Below are 19,636 nucleotides of genomic sequence, written 5' to 3'. Positions count from 1 at the left end.
CTTTACATAGCTTACTTGAGTGACACATGGCTTTCTTGAACTGGCATCTTCTTTCTTTTCTTACTTAAATCCCATTCTCTGTTCGAGTCTAAGCATGTAGGATGCTTAAATCTCTCGAAATTTGCTCTGATACCAACTTGTAAGGCCCTGTCACCGGTACCCTACTTTGGACGTTAGATTTACTCATAAACACAGTTCTAAATATCAGAGTTATTTTAAAATTTCACGGAATAATATAAAAGTCAACCATTCGTTACAAACATCCATAATTTGTCTTTTAAAAACATAACATAAAACATAGAATCAAAATAGCATGACAAATCTTCATATGCCAGCCTCTTCAATCTTGCCATGTGTCCTGCTCAAACCAGCAGTCTCAATGTTAACCTGCGTGCATACTAAAAGTTAGCTACGCTGAGTGAGTTCTAGTTAACCAGACGACATGCAATACATTCACATACTTACATATGTACCCGAAGGTACATACCTTCATATTTACTTACATACTTACGTACATACGTACTTTCATCCCGTCGCCCATACTTACATACATACTTTTATTCATACACATACGTTTTAAAGAGCATTCCGCCTTATAAACTTCGCCGATATTATTAGGGTCGGTTCCCTACATTCGCCGAGATTATTAGGGTCGGTTCCCTACATTCGCCGACATTATTAGGGTCGGTTCACTACATTCGCCGACATTATTAGGGTCGGTTCCCTACATTCGCCGACATTATTAGGGTCGGTTCCCTACATTCGTCGACATTATTAGGGTCGGTTCCCTTTTCTAAATATACCTTCCATACCTTTCTATACATTCATAACTATAACTTCCGTACGTTCATACATCATTTATACATCATATATATATATATATATATATATATATATATATATATATCAATCATATCTTTAAACTATCCCTTGATGATACATGCAATATCCGAAGATTGTTCATGCATCGTCAAGCATTCATTCATACATAAATCATATAAGACATACACTTACCACTTAAGGTAAGTGTATTAACTAATCACATCGAGTATGCACACAACCCCGAAAACATAACATGGAATAGGGCTAGAAACTAACCTGAACGCGATTACGTTCACCGTTTATAGTCAATCCTTTCTTGAGCTGAGCACGACTAACTGTATAATCATACATATATTAAATACGGTTCTAGTTCATTTTATCATCTACTTAATTTATCACACGTATCTAAGTCGGTTTTACTTCATTGGATCATTACTGATTAGTTAATCGTTACTCATTAACCTTTAAAGGTGTCTTTCATAAATTATTAAAGTCTAAGGACTATTATGTAATTATCTCATTCTTTTCTAAGTCCAGGGACTGTTCTGTTATTACGTTAAACTTCTAGTTCGTTACTTGGCTCTTAACGAATGAGGTTAACGTATTGGTTCTTATAACGATTTGGACCTTATAACGAAATGGACCCTTGACGAATCAGTCCATATAGCGAATTGGACCCTCCAGTTCGTTATCTCCTTTAACGAAATAACTATAACGAATTAAGGGTAATTCATTATTCTCTTCCCTTAACGAATTGGATGCGAACTAAAGCTAGTTCGTTGTGCTTCCTTAAACTAATCAACTAGCGAATTACCTCTAGTTCGTTGACTCCTCGTTAGCGAACTAGGGTTAGGTCAGAGAATGTATGAACATTCTCTGATATTCCCTTATTCTCGTACCATTTCCGACGCCGCCCTTCCGGCCCCCGTCGCAGGAAAAACGTGTTTTCGCCGGAAAACCGAGTTTTGACTCGTCTTTCACCGTTTTTCGCCCCGTTCGATCCACATCTGAGCTAGGGTGATCCCTAAGCTCATCTTAGGTTCAGTTTATACCCGATTCCACCCGGATCTCGTGACTTAAACGGTTTAACGGTGTCGGCTCATCGTTTCGTGACCATATCTAACGGGTTTAAGCTCATACAATATCATACTATCATTACCTTGAATCGGAATCGGTTTTCTATCTTGGATCGGCTAGAGAAAGGAGAGAAATTAGAGAGAGCTTAAGTGTGTGTTTTGGTGGTGTATGGAATATGTGTGAAATGAAATTAAATGGGTATAACTTATATAATTATGGATCATGTTCTTAAGCCCATGGTATTTCCTTCATTCCTTCATAACCCAAGTCCATAACCCATATCCATTTAACCCAACACCAGCCCGACTCATAATAACTCATATTTCATTTTATTAACCGAAACTCGAAAAACGGGATGTTACACGAGGACTATCAATTTCTAAGAATTCAATATCTGATTCAATACTTTAGACCTAGTCTTGTGATATGATTACGCTTAGGTTCAATTACGTTAGGGTGTGTGTTGAGAGAGAATTCTCAAAGAGTAACGAGATGAAATCATAAGAAAATAAGAACCGTTATAAATTTAGAATAGAGATAGGGTATTTATAGTCGACGAGACATTCGGTCTCATTCGTTAAACATGCATAATGAATGAGCCTCTCATTTGCTACCAATACATTAAGTTCATTCGTTAAACATTCCTTAACGAATAAAATCCATACGTTAACCAGCTGGCCAACTCGACCCGAACCTATTTTGTACAGAACCTGTTTCGACCCAAGCCAAATAGAACATAATTTAAATAAGCCTGTTCTGACCTGAAAGTTGAAACCGCTCTGAGCCTTTACCAAACCTGACCGAACCTGTTTTAAAGCACCTTGTGACCTTAATCCATAACAAATTGTGAGGAACAAATAACTGTTTATTTATATATAACAATTGTTGGATATATTCTGTCAAGAAAAAATTACATTGAGTTGTACATTTATATTTATATATATATATATATATATATATATATATAAAGACAAATAGCCTATTGACCAACATGCTTGAACATGAGGCTAATGGCAGGGTAAACATGAACTCGTTCATTTTGTTAACGAACGAACACGTTTATTTACTTAACGGACGAATACAAAAATTGGTTTGGTCCAAGGACAATTTTGGAAGTTTCAAGCTTTAAGTAAGGATCACACCATAAAAATTATCACCAAGAGCAATTATGGTATTTTCAAAAATTTCAAGTATACATGTTGATTTAATTAAAGAAGCTGACTAAAAAATTAAACCAAAATGACCCATTTTAATTTTTGGACAAAGGAAAATGAAAACAGAAGAGTGGTTCGACCTGTTATGACCCTTTTGTCAGTTATGGAAAAACATGCCAGTTTCGGAACGAAAAGTGGCTCAACAAGTTTACCAATTATGGATAAACTGACCGGTTTGAAATGGCTTAAAATGCATTTATTACAATAGCAAGTTGTGGTATCTTTATTACCATGAAAGCCATCATGTTTCATGCTTGAAAAAAGCTGCATATATCAACTTTATTACCATAGCAGCCTAATATTTCTTTGTTCACTTTGTTAAACCTAAAATAAAGAACATATTATAGTCAAATCCACTGGAATATTAATACCTTTGCTTTAGATGTAAGGTGTTCCATGAGAGTTGCAGCTACATTCAGTTGATTGTTGAATTTATCAAGCATTGTAATAACCCTAACAAAATCCTGCCAATCAGAGTATCGAGTATGTCAAACAAGCCAAGCTCAAGCCTACTCGAGCTCGGGCTTGACTCGATTCTGCTCGTTTACACATATAATTACTTGAATAAATGTATAAATTTAGGAGAAATCAAACCTAATCAGAATATTATATTAATTAAGTAAAATACTTCAAATTAAATAACACAACATCAATTACAGATATTTCCAGCTCGAAACACAAGCAAGGAAAAAACAATTTTCATGACCTATCGGAATCCGTTCCAACTCAAACCTGTTTCGACCTGACCCAAAACAATCCTTTTTAAATTTGAACTGTTTCGACCGTACCTGTTGCCACCCGACACAAAACGAACTTTTTTTAATTTGACCTGTTTCGAGCCTAACCTGTTGCCACCCGACCCAAAACGACCTTTTTTTAGGCGCTCAATAAATAAAAATAATTAGTGAACTCACCATTTTTCTCTGAGCCCGTAAAAAGATGATCGTGTTTATTCCAACCAAAAGATAAAGAGAAACCATCTTCGGTTGCTACAACCGTATGGGATTTCCCGCTCCCGGATTTTACAATTTTGTACCTGAAACTTGTACCCGAATAAAGAAATATTAATGGTCTTCATGAATAACAAATTAAATAAAATGGTGTGCTTCTAAAGATTAAACGTACAATCTTGATGATAATCAAGACCATATAGAGGTCAAAAGATCGGTTTTGGATTATGAATTTCACCCCAAATAAAAATTCTTGCATCCTTTTAGAAGAAAATGTTATTTTTCGGCGTCTTATCTACTAATTTTTTAAATAATCAGAAAATTCAGAAGCTGTCAAAACATTCAAAGATAGTGAAGTAAATGCTGTCTTATACAACCAGTTGTATTTTCTGATTTTGATTATTCAATATCACATAATCAGTTTTTAAAAGTGAATAAGAACTCACAAAGCAAGTGCCGAGACTACTGTTGGCTCATCACGCCTCATTTGATTTCCATGTCCAAGCTGACCCTTCTGCAAACACATAATAACATTTGCTTGAATTCTTTATATGGGTACCCTGTGATATATATGGTGTAAATTGATAACGATCTGAGTTTAGAAAATAAACTAATAAAGTTCCAAAAATACCCTTCCTTCCTAAAATCAGGTTAATGGGAAGATTGTCATGTGTCATAATCCTATTCCTTCTCATTTTTTAATCCCTTTGTATTTTAACTTTACCCATAGTTTGATGAAAAATGTAAAAACTCACAAATGGGCCATATTATCATCATGCAATGGGCCTTTGGCCCAAACCCTTATTATATCACAATATAACCTATACACCAAACCCTAACACCGGTGGTTGTTCTTACCTCTCATCCGGCAGTTGACTTCATCGGGATCATCAGCCATGGTAAACTCACTTCCATACAATAATAAGTCATGTACATTTTACGCTCTGTATCCATCTATATAGGTTCTCATTTGCGGCTGTTATTTATTTGCAGACAAGATATCTTGTTGTTACTACTGTATATGCTGTTATTTTAGTAATTGATATAAGCTAGTTTTAGTTTTAAAAATAGGTGTTTTTCTATGGTCGATTGTGATATATGGGTACCCTGTGATATATATGGTGTAAATTGATAACGATCTGAGTTTAGAAGATAAACCAATAAAGTTCCAAAAATACCATTCCTTCCTAAAATCAAGTTAATGGGAAGATTGCCATGTGTCATAATCCTAATCCTTCTCATTTTTTATATCCCTTTGTATTTTAACTTTACCCCATAGTTTGATGAAAAATGTAAAAACTCACAAATGGGCCATATTATCATCATGCAATGGGCCTTTGGCCCAAACCCTTATTATATCACAATATAACCTATACACCAAACCCTAACACCGGTGGTTGTTCTTACCTCTCATCCGGCAGTTGACTTCATCGGGATCATCAGCCATGGTAAACTCACTTCCATACAATAATAAGTCATGTACATTTTACGCTCTGTATCCATCTATATAGGTTCTCATTTGCGGCTGTTATTTATTTGCAGACAAGATATCTTGTTGTTACTACTGTATATGCTGTTATTTTAGTAACTGAAATCAATATATCAGTAGCTTTAAGATTTAGTGTTACATAGTTTACTAGTTTCTAGTTCTAGGTTTTGCTGTTAAATTATCTCTTTGTTTGGTTTTTAGATCAGGCTTGGGTTATTTGTTATTTATTAGTTGGTTTTATTTATTTGTTAAATTATTTTATGTATAGTTTTATGTTTGTATCATAGTTTTTAATAATAAAATTTGCTTTTTAGTTCTTTATATTAATGTATAAATAATTTTACATCTATATAAATGTTGTGTATCTGTCAATGATTGTTCTCAGGTTTTAGTATTGTCACTACTCGCCATTTGTTAGATCTTATGGGTTGGTACTGTTATCCTGCTGTAACATTTTTAAGGAGTTTAGCGTTTGTAATGTATTACGGGTTGGTACTGTATGGATTTAAGAGCTGTATAATAATTATTTGTTACAACTTATTTGATGGTGCTGGATCATGTCTGTAACAAATGATAATAATGATATATGGTTTTGTGTGAATTTAAGATGTGATTTTGTTCTTATTTGCAGGTTAATGTTCCAAAAACTAAGAAGACTTACTGCAAGAACAAGGAGTGCAGAAAGCACACCTTGCATAAGGTGACTCAGTACAAGAAAGGAAAAGATAGCTTGGCTGCTCAAGGGAAGCGTCGGTATGACAGGAAACAATCCGGTTATGGTGGTCAAACCAAGCCCGTCTTTCACAAAAAGGTCAACATCCATAATTCTATTTTTATTCAATTTAACTTTTAGAAGTTTGTTCAACCTGAACACGAATCTTTTTTTTTTTTGCGTATCAAAAACATCAGTTTTAACCTGCACACAAGTAATCTGAACACAACTTGGTTAGCCTGTTCATCTAACGTGTCAAACAAAACCTAGATTATTACAAAATTACTCCCAAATATTTTGAATAAAACCATTTTGTAGGTTTTAGGGCATCTTCAATGTTAATGCTATAAGTTTTACTCTTTTAGTATAAATGCATCTTTTGGAATATATTTACACTAAAACCTTTTTGTCTTTTATGTATGTATACACTGTTTTTTAAACATATTTTATATTATATTTAGTATTGACTTATTTTAATTGAATCTATTTGTATATAAAATTTAGAACATATATATGTTTATCCTTTTGGCAAAGACCATATAGTTTTTATTCTAGTAATAAATTGATTTATGTGAAATACTCAATATGTAGTTTAAATGTGACACACAAGACGGTTATTTAACCGCATAACCAGATTTTTGTCCCCACAATACGTCAGTTATGTAAAATACAAGTGCTTATGTTAATTTTTATTGCGGTCTTCTACTTAAGTTGGTTTATGTATTGAGTTTTACTTATTAGTAAATCAATCAAAGTTTTCTAATATTAAACTTGTGTAATTTGATAAAGTGCTTTTCTATCAGGCAAAAACCACGAAGAAGATTGTGTTGAGGTTGCAATGCCAAGGATGCAAGCACGTTTCACAGCATCCGATCAAGGTTATTGTCAAAATTGTTTATGTGGATTTGTTTATATTTTTTTTGACTCGGCCCGTTGTTAATAATCATGCTTTTTTAGAGATGCAAGCATTTTGAGATTGGTGGAGACAAGAAGGGCAAGGGAACTTCGCTTTTCTAAGTAATGATTATGTGTTATTTTGATATATTTGGATCTACAGGTGTTGAATCTTTTTATTATGTTTTTATGCAAGTTTTGTGTTTGTTTGTTACATTTTAGTTTTATGTTTTATGGAGCAAATGTTAAGTTAATGGGGTTACCGGGTTGGATGTGTTTGGCTCCCTGTTGAAAAACCTTTGCTTTCATTTTCCTGAGTATGTGTATTTGTAAAGCCGCTGGTCCTGGATTTTGAACGCCTATAAAAAAGGAGACTTTACACTAAAGTAATACAACCTAAAATATAACTTGAGACACAAATGTGTCTTGGTCTTTTCACTCTCTGCAAACTGGGCAAAGTTTCGAATTACACTAACTAATATTTCTTTTTGCAAGCATACCTTTTTTTGGTACTTGATCAGTTTTTAAGTGAAAAATTGATCTGGAGTCTAATATAATATAAATCACTTAACTTGCCCTTTATGCTTTTAACCAAGAACTCGCCGGACACTGACAAAGAATCAAGTTTTGCCTATGAAATGAGCTTGGTACCATATCAATACTAATCAGTAGATGTGCACAAAAAAACCGGTTCTGGAACCGAACCGGAACCGGTTCCAGTTCCTACCCGGTTGGCCCAATACCCGGTTTGGGTATTTTTGTACCCGAAAATCGTACCCGGTTCTCCTATTTGTATCTCCCCATCGGTTCCAACCCTGTTCCTACCCGGTTCCTAATTGTAACCGGTTCGGTTCCTACCCGAAAAAACTGGTTCCGGCGGGTTTTTTTTGAAAAGTCAAACACAGGTCAAACTAGCCATTGGAATCGGTTCCAACGGTAATATAGCCGTTGGAACCGGTTTTTGAGACACAAAATAGCCGTTGGAACCGGTTCCAACGGTAATATAGCCGTTGGAACCGGTTTTTGAGACAAATAATAGCCGTTGGAACCGGTTCCAACGGTAATATAGCCGTTGGAACCGGTTCTTGTAGCCCAAAAACTATATATAAGTTGTTTTTCATTACTTGTTTCACCACCAAACTTAAAAACAAACTAAAATACTACTCCTTTAGCAAGCCCGTTCCGTTACACGACCATCCAACTAAATATTATTATGGCACCCATCAAAAAAACTAACAAGAAGGCTAAGAAGAGTGTTTTTGTTACCCCCGTTCCTGCTACGGAGGACCCAAGGGTTGTTACGGTAGAAAATAAAACCGGTTCCAACGGTCAAAAACGACTATATAGCCGTTGGAACTGGTTTCTAACGGCTATAATGTTTGAATTTCAAAAAAAACCCGGTGGAACCGGTTTTTACGTAATAACCGGTCCCGGTTCCAACCCTACCCGGTTCCTAAAAGTTTGCATTTCTGGGCATCGGTTTGGGTCGGGAACCGAACCGGTTCCTGACTGGAACCGGTGTTATTTTCTACCCGGTGTGAAAAAAACCGGTTTCGAACCGGTTCGAGTTTTCAAGGTGAACCCGATTTGTGCACGTCTACTAAACCAGTATTGATTCCGTATTTCTCAAAACTTGGTATCGTTCTGAAAATGCGTTGTTCATTGCCGATGTCATAGGCAAAAATTTGGTAACTGCCGGTACCAGTGCCATCCTGATTTTCTTAAAAGCTTAGATCATGTGTAGTCAGTCATAAAGCCCCACTACCAGGCATTATGCGTCACGTGGTGTCCAGTCAGAGTTATAATTTTTTACAAAAACTGGGTGTAGTCATAAAGCCGCACCCCAATGCATTATGCGCCACGTGGTGTCCAGTCAGAGTTATGATTTTTTACAAAAATTGGGTGTAGTCATAAAGCCGCACCCCCATGCACTATGCGCCACGTGGCGCCCAGTAACTATTAATTGTTTTTGTTTTTCTTTAAATAATAATTAGATATAAAATTATAAAACTATACTAAAATTAAAAAAATATATATTAAACTAACAAATAAAAACTAAATTAAAATAAAAAAAAATACATTAAATTATAAAATACAACTATAAATAATAATAAGACTACATGTATTTTTCAAAAAATTTCACTTGCCAAATTGCTTTTAGAGATTTGACTCTCGGGTCGTTTTCGGATAACTCCTTTGTTAAAACCTCAATGTCGTTGTCCAATTCATTCCATTTAAGTACTTCAACGACGTCCAAATTTACTTGAAGACGTTTAGCTCCAAGTTCTTGTATATCTTTAAGTCGAATGTTCATTTATTTGAAATGACTTTCCATTTCGGCAACCTGTTGCCTACAACGACGCGGCCCCTTTCCCCTTTCCCTTTCCCTTTCCCTTGCTTCTTCTACCCCCGGTCGAGGCATCTCGGTAATATCCGCATAAGGATTCTCGGCTTCATTATCGCTTAGGTTGAAGTTTGGAGTGTCGGAACGTGGCGTGTCTGGATCAACCGAAGATGTTTTAGACCTTTTTTTAGGCGGACCACCGTCGGTGTTGGCCTCCATAATCGGGCCCCATTTTTTATGAAACCTCAGGTATTGTTTCCATATGCCAAAGTAATTGAAGCTCCCCGAGATGTTATGTTGACACTCTGTCGACGCCCTCTCCATTATTTCCGCATTAGAGAGACCACTACTCCATGCTCGAGTCATTCGAGAGTGAACTGTATGGAAAGCTGTGCATTTGGTGTTGATATCGTTCCATTTCGACTGTAAGGAATATTTTTCTCGACACGAGTCCCCGCCAAGTTCGTGGAACAACTCTTTAATTTTGTGCCAAAATAAGCCCGTTTGTTGATAGTTCGCTAAAAAAAATTAAAACATTACTAGTTCAATGTTTGTTATAAGAAATTTAACAAATATATATATTTTTTAAAAACTTACCGCACTCGGCATATTCCGATATTGCGCACCAAGCACGAGCACATAGTTCGCACTCGTCGGTACTCCACGGTATGGTGTTCTTTTTAACCCGAGCTTCGCCAGCGGGCTTCTTTGCGTGTTTCCTCGGACGTCCGCGTTAGCTTGAACTGCCACGAGTCTCCGGGACGGGTTGTGGCTCCGGGTTTATTTGTGTCTCTGGCACCGTCTCGTCATCGGGCTGGGAACCCGAGCCGGCAAAAATGTTTGTGGTTGAATTTTGGAAAATGGGCACCGTATTTGGTATAGGGGGGGCGGAACTAAGATATTGCATGTACGCGGCCATATGCGCTTCGAACGGATACGGGGAATGAGGGACGGGGACAGTTGGCATCGGAACGGCAGATGGGTTCGGTTGTGGATTTTGGTTGCTTGCGTAGCCTTAACGGGCATATTGACCGAAACTGAGAACATTTTGGTTGTTATTAAACGGAAACATTTTTGTAGTATTAGAATTGTAGTAGAAAAAATTATGTAAAAAAATGAGGTTTGGGTTTGTTTTTATAGTATAGTTGAGTTAATATTTTTTAAAGTTTTTTTTTTAATCCAACGGATATATTTTTTATTTTTGAGCCCATTTCTCGCGTTATCAGCAAAACGCTTAAAAAAAAGCCCAAAACGCCCGGGGGAGGGGGGGGGGGGGGGGGGCGGCGTTATCCACCAAAACGCCATGCATAACGCATGACTTAGTACCCGTAGCATTTTCTCATCTCTAGCCTAAGATTCCTCACCTTGTCCCCCGAACACAGCTATCTAGACAAATTGGGTTTTGTCCAAAACAGTTGTGGTTGGATCTAAAATGGTCAAATCCAGTTTTATCCAAACCGCTTTATGATGGAAACGGTTTTTGAGGGAGAAACTATCAGGTTTGACCAGTATCAAAGTATAGGGTCACCAACCAGATTCAACCAAACCAACTTCCAAATCCAGTCAAGTTTGGGTTCAAAACCGGACTCTGTTTCCAACCCGTTTCTTTTTTGCATCTCTATCAACAAGGGTCAACAAAAAAAAACCATGAATAGTGGCTAAACACTAATAACCGGATGGGTGAGGAGAAGGCTTAACCGAGTTCAAGCATCCACTTGAAGCTCTCGACTTCATTTTCACACAAACTTTTAACAAAATACAAAAGGTATACCAATAAACGGTGCGATGAAAAGCATCTTTGAAAACCAAATAACCCGACACAACCAAGAAATATGGTGAAAAGAATTCAACATCACGTTTGTGAAAAATAAATGTCAGTCTTATTAACCAAACAATCTTGAAAACATAAAAGACTGCGGATAAATTTATGAAACGATCGATAACCCACACCAGAGCAGCTTTCATTCATATGAAATTACAGCGGGCCCGGAAATATCCCATTCTCCCTCTGCTCATTCCACCTGTCAACCTGAGACAACATTTCAATTGTTTTTGTAAATTGTAACTAATGCAACTAACATGCTCATCATTAAGTCAATGATTTAAATTATTATTGACATAATATTGTGATCAACAAACTGCTCACCCATTCACCGGGGCAAAGAGAGCGGTAGAATTTAGCAAACTTTTGACACTCGGAAGCATCATCGCCCTTTGCTGCAACACATCTACAGTTGATCATAAACTAGCTAAGTGCTCAAACAAAATAAAATGTATATCGCTTTGAATCAGAAAAAAAAATAGCATTTTTTAAAGTAAAAAAACTATTAGAAATCATAATTAAAGGTTGCAATTTTGACCAATGTACTTATGAACAAGTTGATTTTGTATCTTTCGAATGTGTATACAACCATACATCATAAAACACTTTATTCAAAAAAAAAAAAACTATGATTATTAATATACCATATTTTTTAATTTTTAAAAAATAACATTTTGGACAAAAGTGTTCTGGGTGAACTTGATCCGACCTGCTACCTGTAAGGATTTAACAGAGCCAAGCCGCTCGTGAGCTACCAAAGATCAGCTTGCTAAAAGGTTGAATTGAGCTGAGCTTAAACGCAGCTCGAGGCTAAAAATAAGCTTGTTTAATAAAAGAGAACGAGCATGGGCTTCACTTATAAATTCGAGCTGGGTTGCGAGCCCAAAAGTATTATTTATATAATGTTTATTTAATATATAAAATATATACTTATATAACAATTATTATTATATAAAAGATTATGATTACATAACTAAATAGTATATATAAAACTTAAAATTATGAAGTAATAAAAAAAATATATAAATGTATATAAACTCATTATTATTAATAAATGCGCCGAGTTTGAGTTGAAATACTACTGACGAGTCGAACAATAAAGCTGGAAATGACTTGAGCTTAAGCTTTAAAAAAAAGAGTTCGAAATAAGCCAAGCACGAGCTTTAAAAGTAGATCTCAAAACAAGCCAAGCATGTTTCTAAAGTTCAAAATGAACTGAGCTCGAGCCTAGACAAGCTCCGGATTGACTTGGTTCGTTTATACACCCTTAGTTTCTACATTGCCCGACCAGCCCACTTGCTACATCTAGTCACAAGATATAATCTATTCATGGACAAAAGTCTCAAACTTATCTAAATTTGAAAACATGCTTGTGTTTTCTTATATTCAGCATGGCTAAAAAGATTAATAGTTGATTAAAAGTGCTGATACATTACTGTCATAACATAACATACCTGTGAAACTCTACATAGCGAGTGAAACAGTGTCTGCTTTGGTTTGTTGTTGGGAAACGGTAGTCAGCTGGTGCAGTCTTCAACTCGATCTGAAAACAACATTAAAAATAATTAAAAAAACACACGCACAAACCGTCTAGCACTTTGTTCTTCCACAAGTACAAATACAAGACTATTATATCAGACACAAATATACAACCAAAGTGTATTAGTCCAAAAACAAACTAATTCAAATGTTACAATGACAATATAATGTAGCACACAACACACTATTTAGTTGCTACATCAATATTATTCAAAACTATGTTAAAAATCATAAAAAATTAGAGTTGTTACAACTATATTAATCAAATCATCAAAACTAGGGGTGTGCACAAAACCGAAAACACCAACAAAACCAAACCGGTTAGAAACCGACGGTTCGGTTTTGATTTTTAATAAAAACTGAAATATTGGTTTTGTTTCAGTTTTGTGTTTTGTAAAAAATCAAGAAAACCAATTCTGAAATGTTTATGTTTTACAAACTTGGATATTTGTTTTATTTTGTACGTTAATCAGTTATGTTTTGTCGATTTGAATGAGATTAAATCATTTTAATCGTAAGTATCTTTTATCAGATATTAATGTTCTAGATCAAAATGTACAATATATATTATTATTTAGTGTTTAAAAAAATATATGGCCCTATTTCAAAATATGATAACCTATGGCAATGAAGATAAGAACTAGGCATCCTTCGGAAGGTCACCGGTTCGAATCCGAGCCAAAGCGGGGGGGTTTATCCTGCCTGCGTTAAGCCAGAAGGTTTCGACTCTTGTGGCGGCGCAACTAGTGTCATGTGGCATCAGGTGAGAAGGTTCCTCCGAGGAAGCGGGGACCAGGGGTCATGCCCTTCAGAATGTTCTAAACCGGGGTCGGCTGCGACCAACCAGTCATACTGAAGATTGCCGCCGCTCTAGAACGAAAAGAATTTTCAAAACAACATGGGTCAAGTTTCTTTGGCCCGATAATCACCATCCTGATTAGCAAAACCGAATTGAACCCGGAAACTCAAACCCAAAACCAAAAAACCGGAACCAAACGGTTTTGAAAAAACCGAAAAACCTAAACTTTGATTTTCTAGCTCAAAACCGCAACGCACCGAACCGCACCTCTAATAAAAACTATGACAAGAGTCCAGTATATGCTATATAACTGTTACATCCATATTATTCCAATTATTATGATTGTATATCATCAATTCTTTAACCTAATTCCATTTCTCATATTATTCAAACCCGAAATTCCAGAACAAATCGTGAATGTATAGATCTTAAAGACGAACCCAGATCAAATACAAAACAAGAGACACGTGAATGATAAATACATTTAAAGCATTAATTTAGGATGAAAGAAAGTGTAGTGATCGAATGAATACCTCGGCCATGGATGGTTGATTGATTGATTTGAGAGGAAATGAAGAAAAGATGAAAGCTTGTGCGTGTGCCTTTGACGAAGAATAATATAAAAAGAATGTTATGTTACTTTCTCACCCCTTACCAAAACAAAAAGGTTACGCTAAAACCATCCGGTCCATTAGGGTTGCATTCGTACTCGTATATGTATCCGATCATATTTGTAACAACATGTATTAATACTCATACCAAATTTTTAGATATGATACGGCTATTTCGGTACAATACCCGTTTTTGTACAACTTTCCCTTTTAATTTTCAAATCTTCGACGATCTTGAAACCGATACTAGTACGAGTAACAAACAGCCTGAATTAGTCCGGGTATCGGTACTTGCACAGGTACGTGAAGGGTATCAAATTAGTACATGCACCAAATTGGCCGTCGATAGTATTGAAGGACCCTAATTCGGTCGTCGACTTTAAGTGATTTGTTTGTTGGTTCGAGTCTTGGATGTTATATTATTTAATTTTGAAGAAACATTTGGTACTTGTTCAATAATAACATGGTTGGAGAATTCATTTTATATATTAAATATGAAGAATCACAATTCAACATTTATATACTCCAAACAGGTACAAAATACCGAATGTACTCGTACCGTATCCGTACCTGCACCCGATTATACCTGTACCATAATTCAACAAAAATGAGTATCAATACCCGTACCGAATAGGCTAAATTTGTACGGGTACATGTACGTATATGGGTACAGTACGAGTACGTGTATTTGGGACAAAATGCTCATCTCTAATGCTATGTGCACTGGAGGGGCTAAAACTGAGACGATATGTAACATTTGGCATCCAATTAGTAAACAGGGAATTTTTGTTTTAGGGGTGTAACGGTTTTGTAGCCCATATCTTAAGTACCCCGACTTGGGGCCTAGAAGTGTGACCAACATGTTGTAACTGTTTTGTAAATATATCAGAGTTACAAGTTGATTTTAACGGAAGACTTTAAGTTATAAAATATTAAGTTTCATTGAAAATTTACTCGGGAATTAAACACCCGAGTATTTGTTTACAAAATATTATTTTATCATATTACAAGAATTTCATTATCAAATTTGAGCCATATTATAATGCGAGTTTCTATCTTCATGATGACTCTAATTCTTGCTATTGACAACTAAGCTTAATTACCTACAATGTGGGAAAAATACGTAAGCTATATGCCGGTGAAACATTTGACCCTAAAAATATTTATACTACAATTATAATACAAATATAGTTTTATGCACAAGCTCAGCAGAAACATCTCTTATTTCTAGGATTTATACCGCTGCCATACACACACAACTCAAGAGTTCTACGAGCCACGTAGCCCTGTTTAAGAACTGGTTATGACTGTTTTGTTTGGTTATGTATGGATCCAAACACATGTGTAACAAGTCTGAGTTTCTTTTATTTTCTATTGTACATTATAACATTTTTAGAGATCACGTAAACGTTTGACTGATTCTTTAAGATAAATAACTCGTTCATCTTATAGAGTATTAATTTGTTTTGTTTGTCTGTAAAGGTTTAACGTATTCATTTGTATAGTCGGTGTTCGTTTGAAAACCTTCTTGATATGAATGTTATTAACCTATAAATAAGTAGGTTTGTATAAATACATGGTGTTTCTTGATCCACTACAGACCACACTGGTCTGGTTTTATCGTTTCCAAACTCGTTTATAAAAACTGATTCAGTTGTAAGGTTGAAAACTTAATTTTGATTGTACTATTTGTATGGATCGTGTTTCATGGATCGATTCAAGATAATTGGATAATCAACACAAAATTATAAAATGAAGACCTCTAACGATGGTCAGCGGAATCAGCCAAGGTCAGGAAGTTGCTAAAAATAGGAAGAAATACTAATATCAAACACACACATAATCACTTAAAAGATTTCCATTATATTGATTGTCGATGACGTACAATGGATGTCTTAGGGTTTTTAGGTGAGGAATGTCATGTGCAACTGCTAGGTCAGAGAATATTCAGTATGCTCTAAAAGGTGTGTGATTAGTCGTCCTCCAATATTCAGTATGCTAAAAATTGCATCAAGATGTTGGAATATTCTAATATGGATAAAGTTCATCTCTTAAGGGTTAGATGATGTTAAATAACCTGATATTGAACAGACTGCTCTTACTATATTCTATATGGAAATTCGTGGTCAAGAAGTACCATAGTTTATTGCAACTGATGCAATAACTCTTGCTAGTTATATGTCACACCCCCAATCTTAGGCCTAGGAGTGTGACTCGACAGTTGGTACCACATTTGTATATAAATCAGAGTTACGGGTTATTAGCGGAAGACTTTATAAAACATGTGGATTTAGAGTTAAAATATTTACATTACAAAAGATGGAACAAAAGTTCCATATAAGTTTTACTTGTTTATTTGTTTTTACAAAACCATCATATTTTAATAAACAAAATATCCAAGCCATCGGATTCTTGAGCCTTCGTCCTTCAAGCTCTATTCTTGGTTACCTGCAAAATGTTATAAAAATACGTCAGCAAAGATTTGCTGGTGAATAAGCTGACGCAAAAATATTTTCTTTTACTTTGTTACCCCTCGAGGGTTACGCAAGCCTCGGCCCATCTTGGCTTAGGAATAACAAAGTTAAAACAACATCATTATAAATTCGAATCTCTACACTAGGTCACCCCAGCAAAACAGCGCAGCGTTTCGACGTACTTAGGCGCCATAAATATACACAAGGTCATTCTCACTCGAACATACTTTGGTTCGACCCATCGTGGCTGGAGGTCGTGACCAGGCGTGGTGCGATGTTCCCAACCACATATGTAAGGATCCAGACAAACGTATACTACAGCCTGAGGGCTAGGCTTTTACTCTTATTCATAATGTTTTTAGAGACACTTGGTCTCATGTAAATTTTTACACATAACACATTTATTTGTTTGAAAACAAGTTTGTAAAAGTGGGGTGTATTCACCTTTGATCGGGATCGGTTTCCAACACCATCCTTGCGTCTCTTTCTTGTTATCTCGCACCTATAGTACGAGTATAACCATTTGTTAGTCTGATATAAAATCCGGCTTAAGACCTTTAGTCTGTTTTAACTCGATGAACCTTTAGTTCAATTCTCGTTTACTTGAAAACCTTTAGTTTAAAAGTATTGTTTATAAACCTTTATTTATTATAAAAACCCTACGTTTCTTCTTCTTCTTTAAGAAACATATTCTTTCCTTTATTATTTAAGAATACTCTTTAAACTTAAATAATAATAATAACAAAGAATTATATATATATCATCATACACACACATATATATATGTATATACTTTTTATTTTCTTTCTTTTCTTTTCTTTGTTATTTATTTTCTTTTTATAATCATCGAGTATAATTCCGACTTAGGGCATTAAGCCTTTATAATATTTTATTATTTTTTTAGTCGGGCATTACACTTACCTTTACTCGGCTTATAAATCTCTAGATACTCGAGCAGCACTTCTACGCCGCTTAGTCTTTTCAATACTCGCTTTGATCGCCACTTCACTTCGGCACGCTTCTCGAGGCACCAACACTTCATGACATGTACTTCGAAGTGATTGTCAGGACGTCGGTACGGGGTCACCTTCTTGATATATACGTCGTCGGAAAATGGCACGCTTATCGAGGAAGGGTACGGAAAATGAGGATTTGGGCACGTTTATCGAGATAGATCAAAGGCGCGATTTTCGAGGTGTAGTGAGATGTTTAGAGAGAGAGTAGAGTGTGAATTTTGGTGTGTCAAATGGAGATCCCGGACTTGCTATTTATAGGAAAATTCTGGGATCCCATCGCGGTACGCGACCGCCTTCAAGGCACCCGTCGCGTACCGCGACGTAGCCTTGGTGAGTCGCAACGTAGGTCTGCCACGTGTCGCCACGTGGCAGACGGTGTGCCACGTGTTGACACGTGGCGGACGATGTGCCACGTGTCGGGACACGTGGCAACCGGTGTGCCACGTGTGGACACGTGGTGGAAAGGTGTCAGACGTGTCAGGCCACGTCATCGCGGTACGCGATGACGTTGACTCAGCAGTTGTCGCGCATCGCTGTTGACCTTATCTAGAAGCTTTGAATAAGCCCCATCGCGGTACGCGATGGGCTCATCCTTTGTCCGGTCGCGTATCGCGAAAGGACAAGAAAAACAGAATTAATCCCTTAGAGTTTGGAATATTGGCAGAATTAATCCCTTAATTATGGAAACTTGACATTTTTGGCCCAAAATTCCCGTGATGTTACATCCTCCCCACCTTGAAATAAATCTCGTCTTCAAGATTGCTTCGCGAGAATAGGTGGGGGTATTTCTTTCTCATTTCAGACTCGAGTTCCCAAATATACTCAGGTCCTCGTCGGGAATCCCATTTTACTTTCACGATTTTCAAGGTTCGTCTTTTGAGTTTCTTTAACTTTGAATCTTCGATTTGAATTGGACGTTCTACGAATTTTAAGTTCTCGTTAATTTCAACATCTTTTGACGGCATTGCTAAAGATTCGTCGGCTAGACACTTTCGCAGATTTGAGATATGGAATACGTCGTGTATCCCTTGCATTTCCTCGGGTAGTCGCAAACGATATGCGATGGTACCAATTCGTTCAAGTACCTTAAAGGGTCCAACGAATCGAGGACTTAACTTTCCTTTCTTACCGAAGCGAACTACGCCTTTCCATGGCGAAACTTTCAAAAGAACTTTATCACCGACATTGAATTCTAACGGCTTACGACGGACATCAGCGTAACTCTTTTGGAGATCACGTGCCGTCTTAAGTCATTCACGGATTTGAATGACTTTGTCGGTAGTTACTTGGACTATCTCGGGCCCAGACAATTGATTATCTCCAATTTCAGACCAACACACAGGCGTTCTACACTTTCGACCATATAACGCCTCAAATGGTGCGGCTTGAATGCTCGTGTGATAACTATTATTATACGAGAACTCCATTAGGGGTAAGTGGTCATCCCAACTTCCACCTAAGTCTATCACACATGCGCGGAGCATATCTTCCAACGTTTGAATAGTCCTTTCGCTTTGCCCATGAGTTTGTGGGTGATAGGCGGTGCTAAGGTTTAACTTCGTACCGAGTGCTTGTTGGAAGCTTTTCCAAAAGTGAGACGTGAAACGACTGTCTCGATCAGAGATTATAGATAGGGGTACTCAATGCAAAGCAACGATGTTGTTTACATATATACGCGCTAATCTATCCATTGAGTACGACTCGTTGATAGGTATGAAATGTGCGGACTTTGTTAAACGGTCCACAATAACCCAAATTGCATTATGTTGTCGAGTCGTTTTAGGGAGTTTGGTAATGAAATCCATAGTAATCAACTCCCACTTCCATACGGGAAGTTCCGGTTGCTGAAGCAATCCCGAAGGCTTTTGGTGTT

General features: G+C 36.5%; 1 protein-coding gene and 1 pseudogene across 2 annotated transcripts; one reads left to right on the top strand and one right to left on the bottom strand.

Annotated features, from left to right (window-relative positions):
* Positions 1–5,369: 5,369 nt before the first annotated feature.
* LOC143574070 (large ribosomal subunit protein eL42-like) lies at positions 5,370–7,368 on the top strand (annotated as a pseudogene). Its single transcript, XR_013142525.1, has 4 exons — positions 5,370–5,511; positions 6,184–6,363; positions 7,068–7,142; positions 7,222–7,368. The product of XR_013142525.1 is annotated as a large ribosomal subunit protein eL42-like (transcript).
* A 3,931-nt stretch (positions 7,369–11,299) lies between these two features.
* LOC143574069 (cytochrome c oxidase subunit 6b-3-like) lies at positions 11,300–14,298 on the bottom strand. Its single transcript, XM_077058791.1, has 4 exons — positions 14,196–14,298; positions 12,779–12,867; positions 11,649–11,730; positions 11,300–11,531 (listed from the first exon to the last, which is right to left on the bottom strand). Exons 1-4 carry the CDS (start codon positions 14,202–14,204, stop codon positions 11,478–11,480), a joined length of 234 nt encoding a protein of 77 aa, XP_076914906.1. The 5' UTR covers positions 14,205–14,298; the 3' UTR covers positions 11,300–11,477.
* Positions 14,299–19,636: the final 5,338 nt, after the last annotated feature.

The sequence above is a fragment of the Bidens hawaiensis genome, unplaced genomic scaffold (assembly GCF_021521415.1).
Source record: "Bidens hawaiensis isolate Kalapana, Puna unplaced genomic scaffold, B.hawaiensis_p1.1 tig00026833_1, whole genome shotgun sequence".
NCBI classification, from domain to species: domain Eukaryota; kingdom Viridiplantae; phylum Streptophyta; class Magnoliopsida; order Asterales; family Asteraceae; genus Bidens; species Bidens hawaiensis.
Note: the sequence above shows the minus strand (reverse complement) of the source record. Positions and strands in the feature narration are given on the sequence as shown.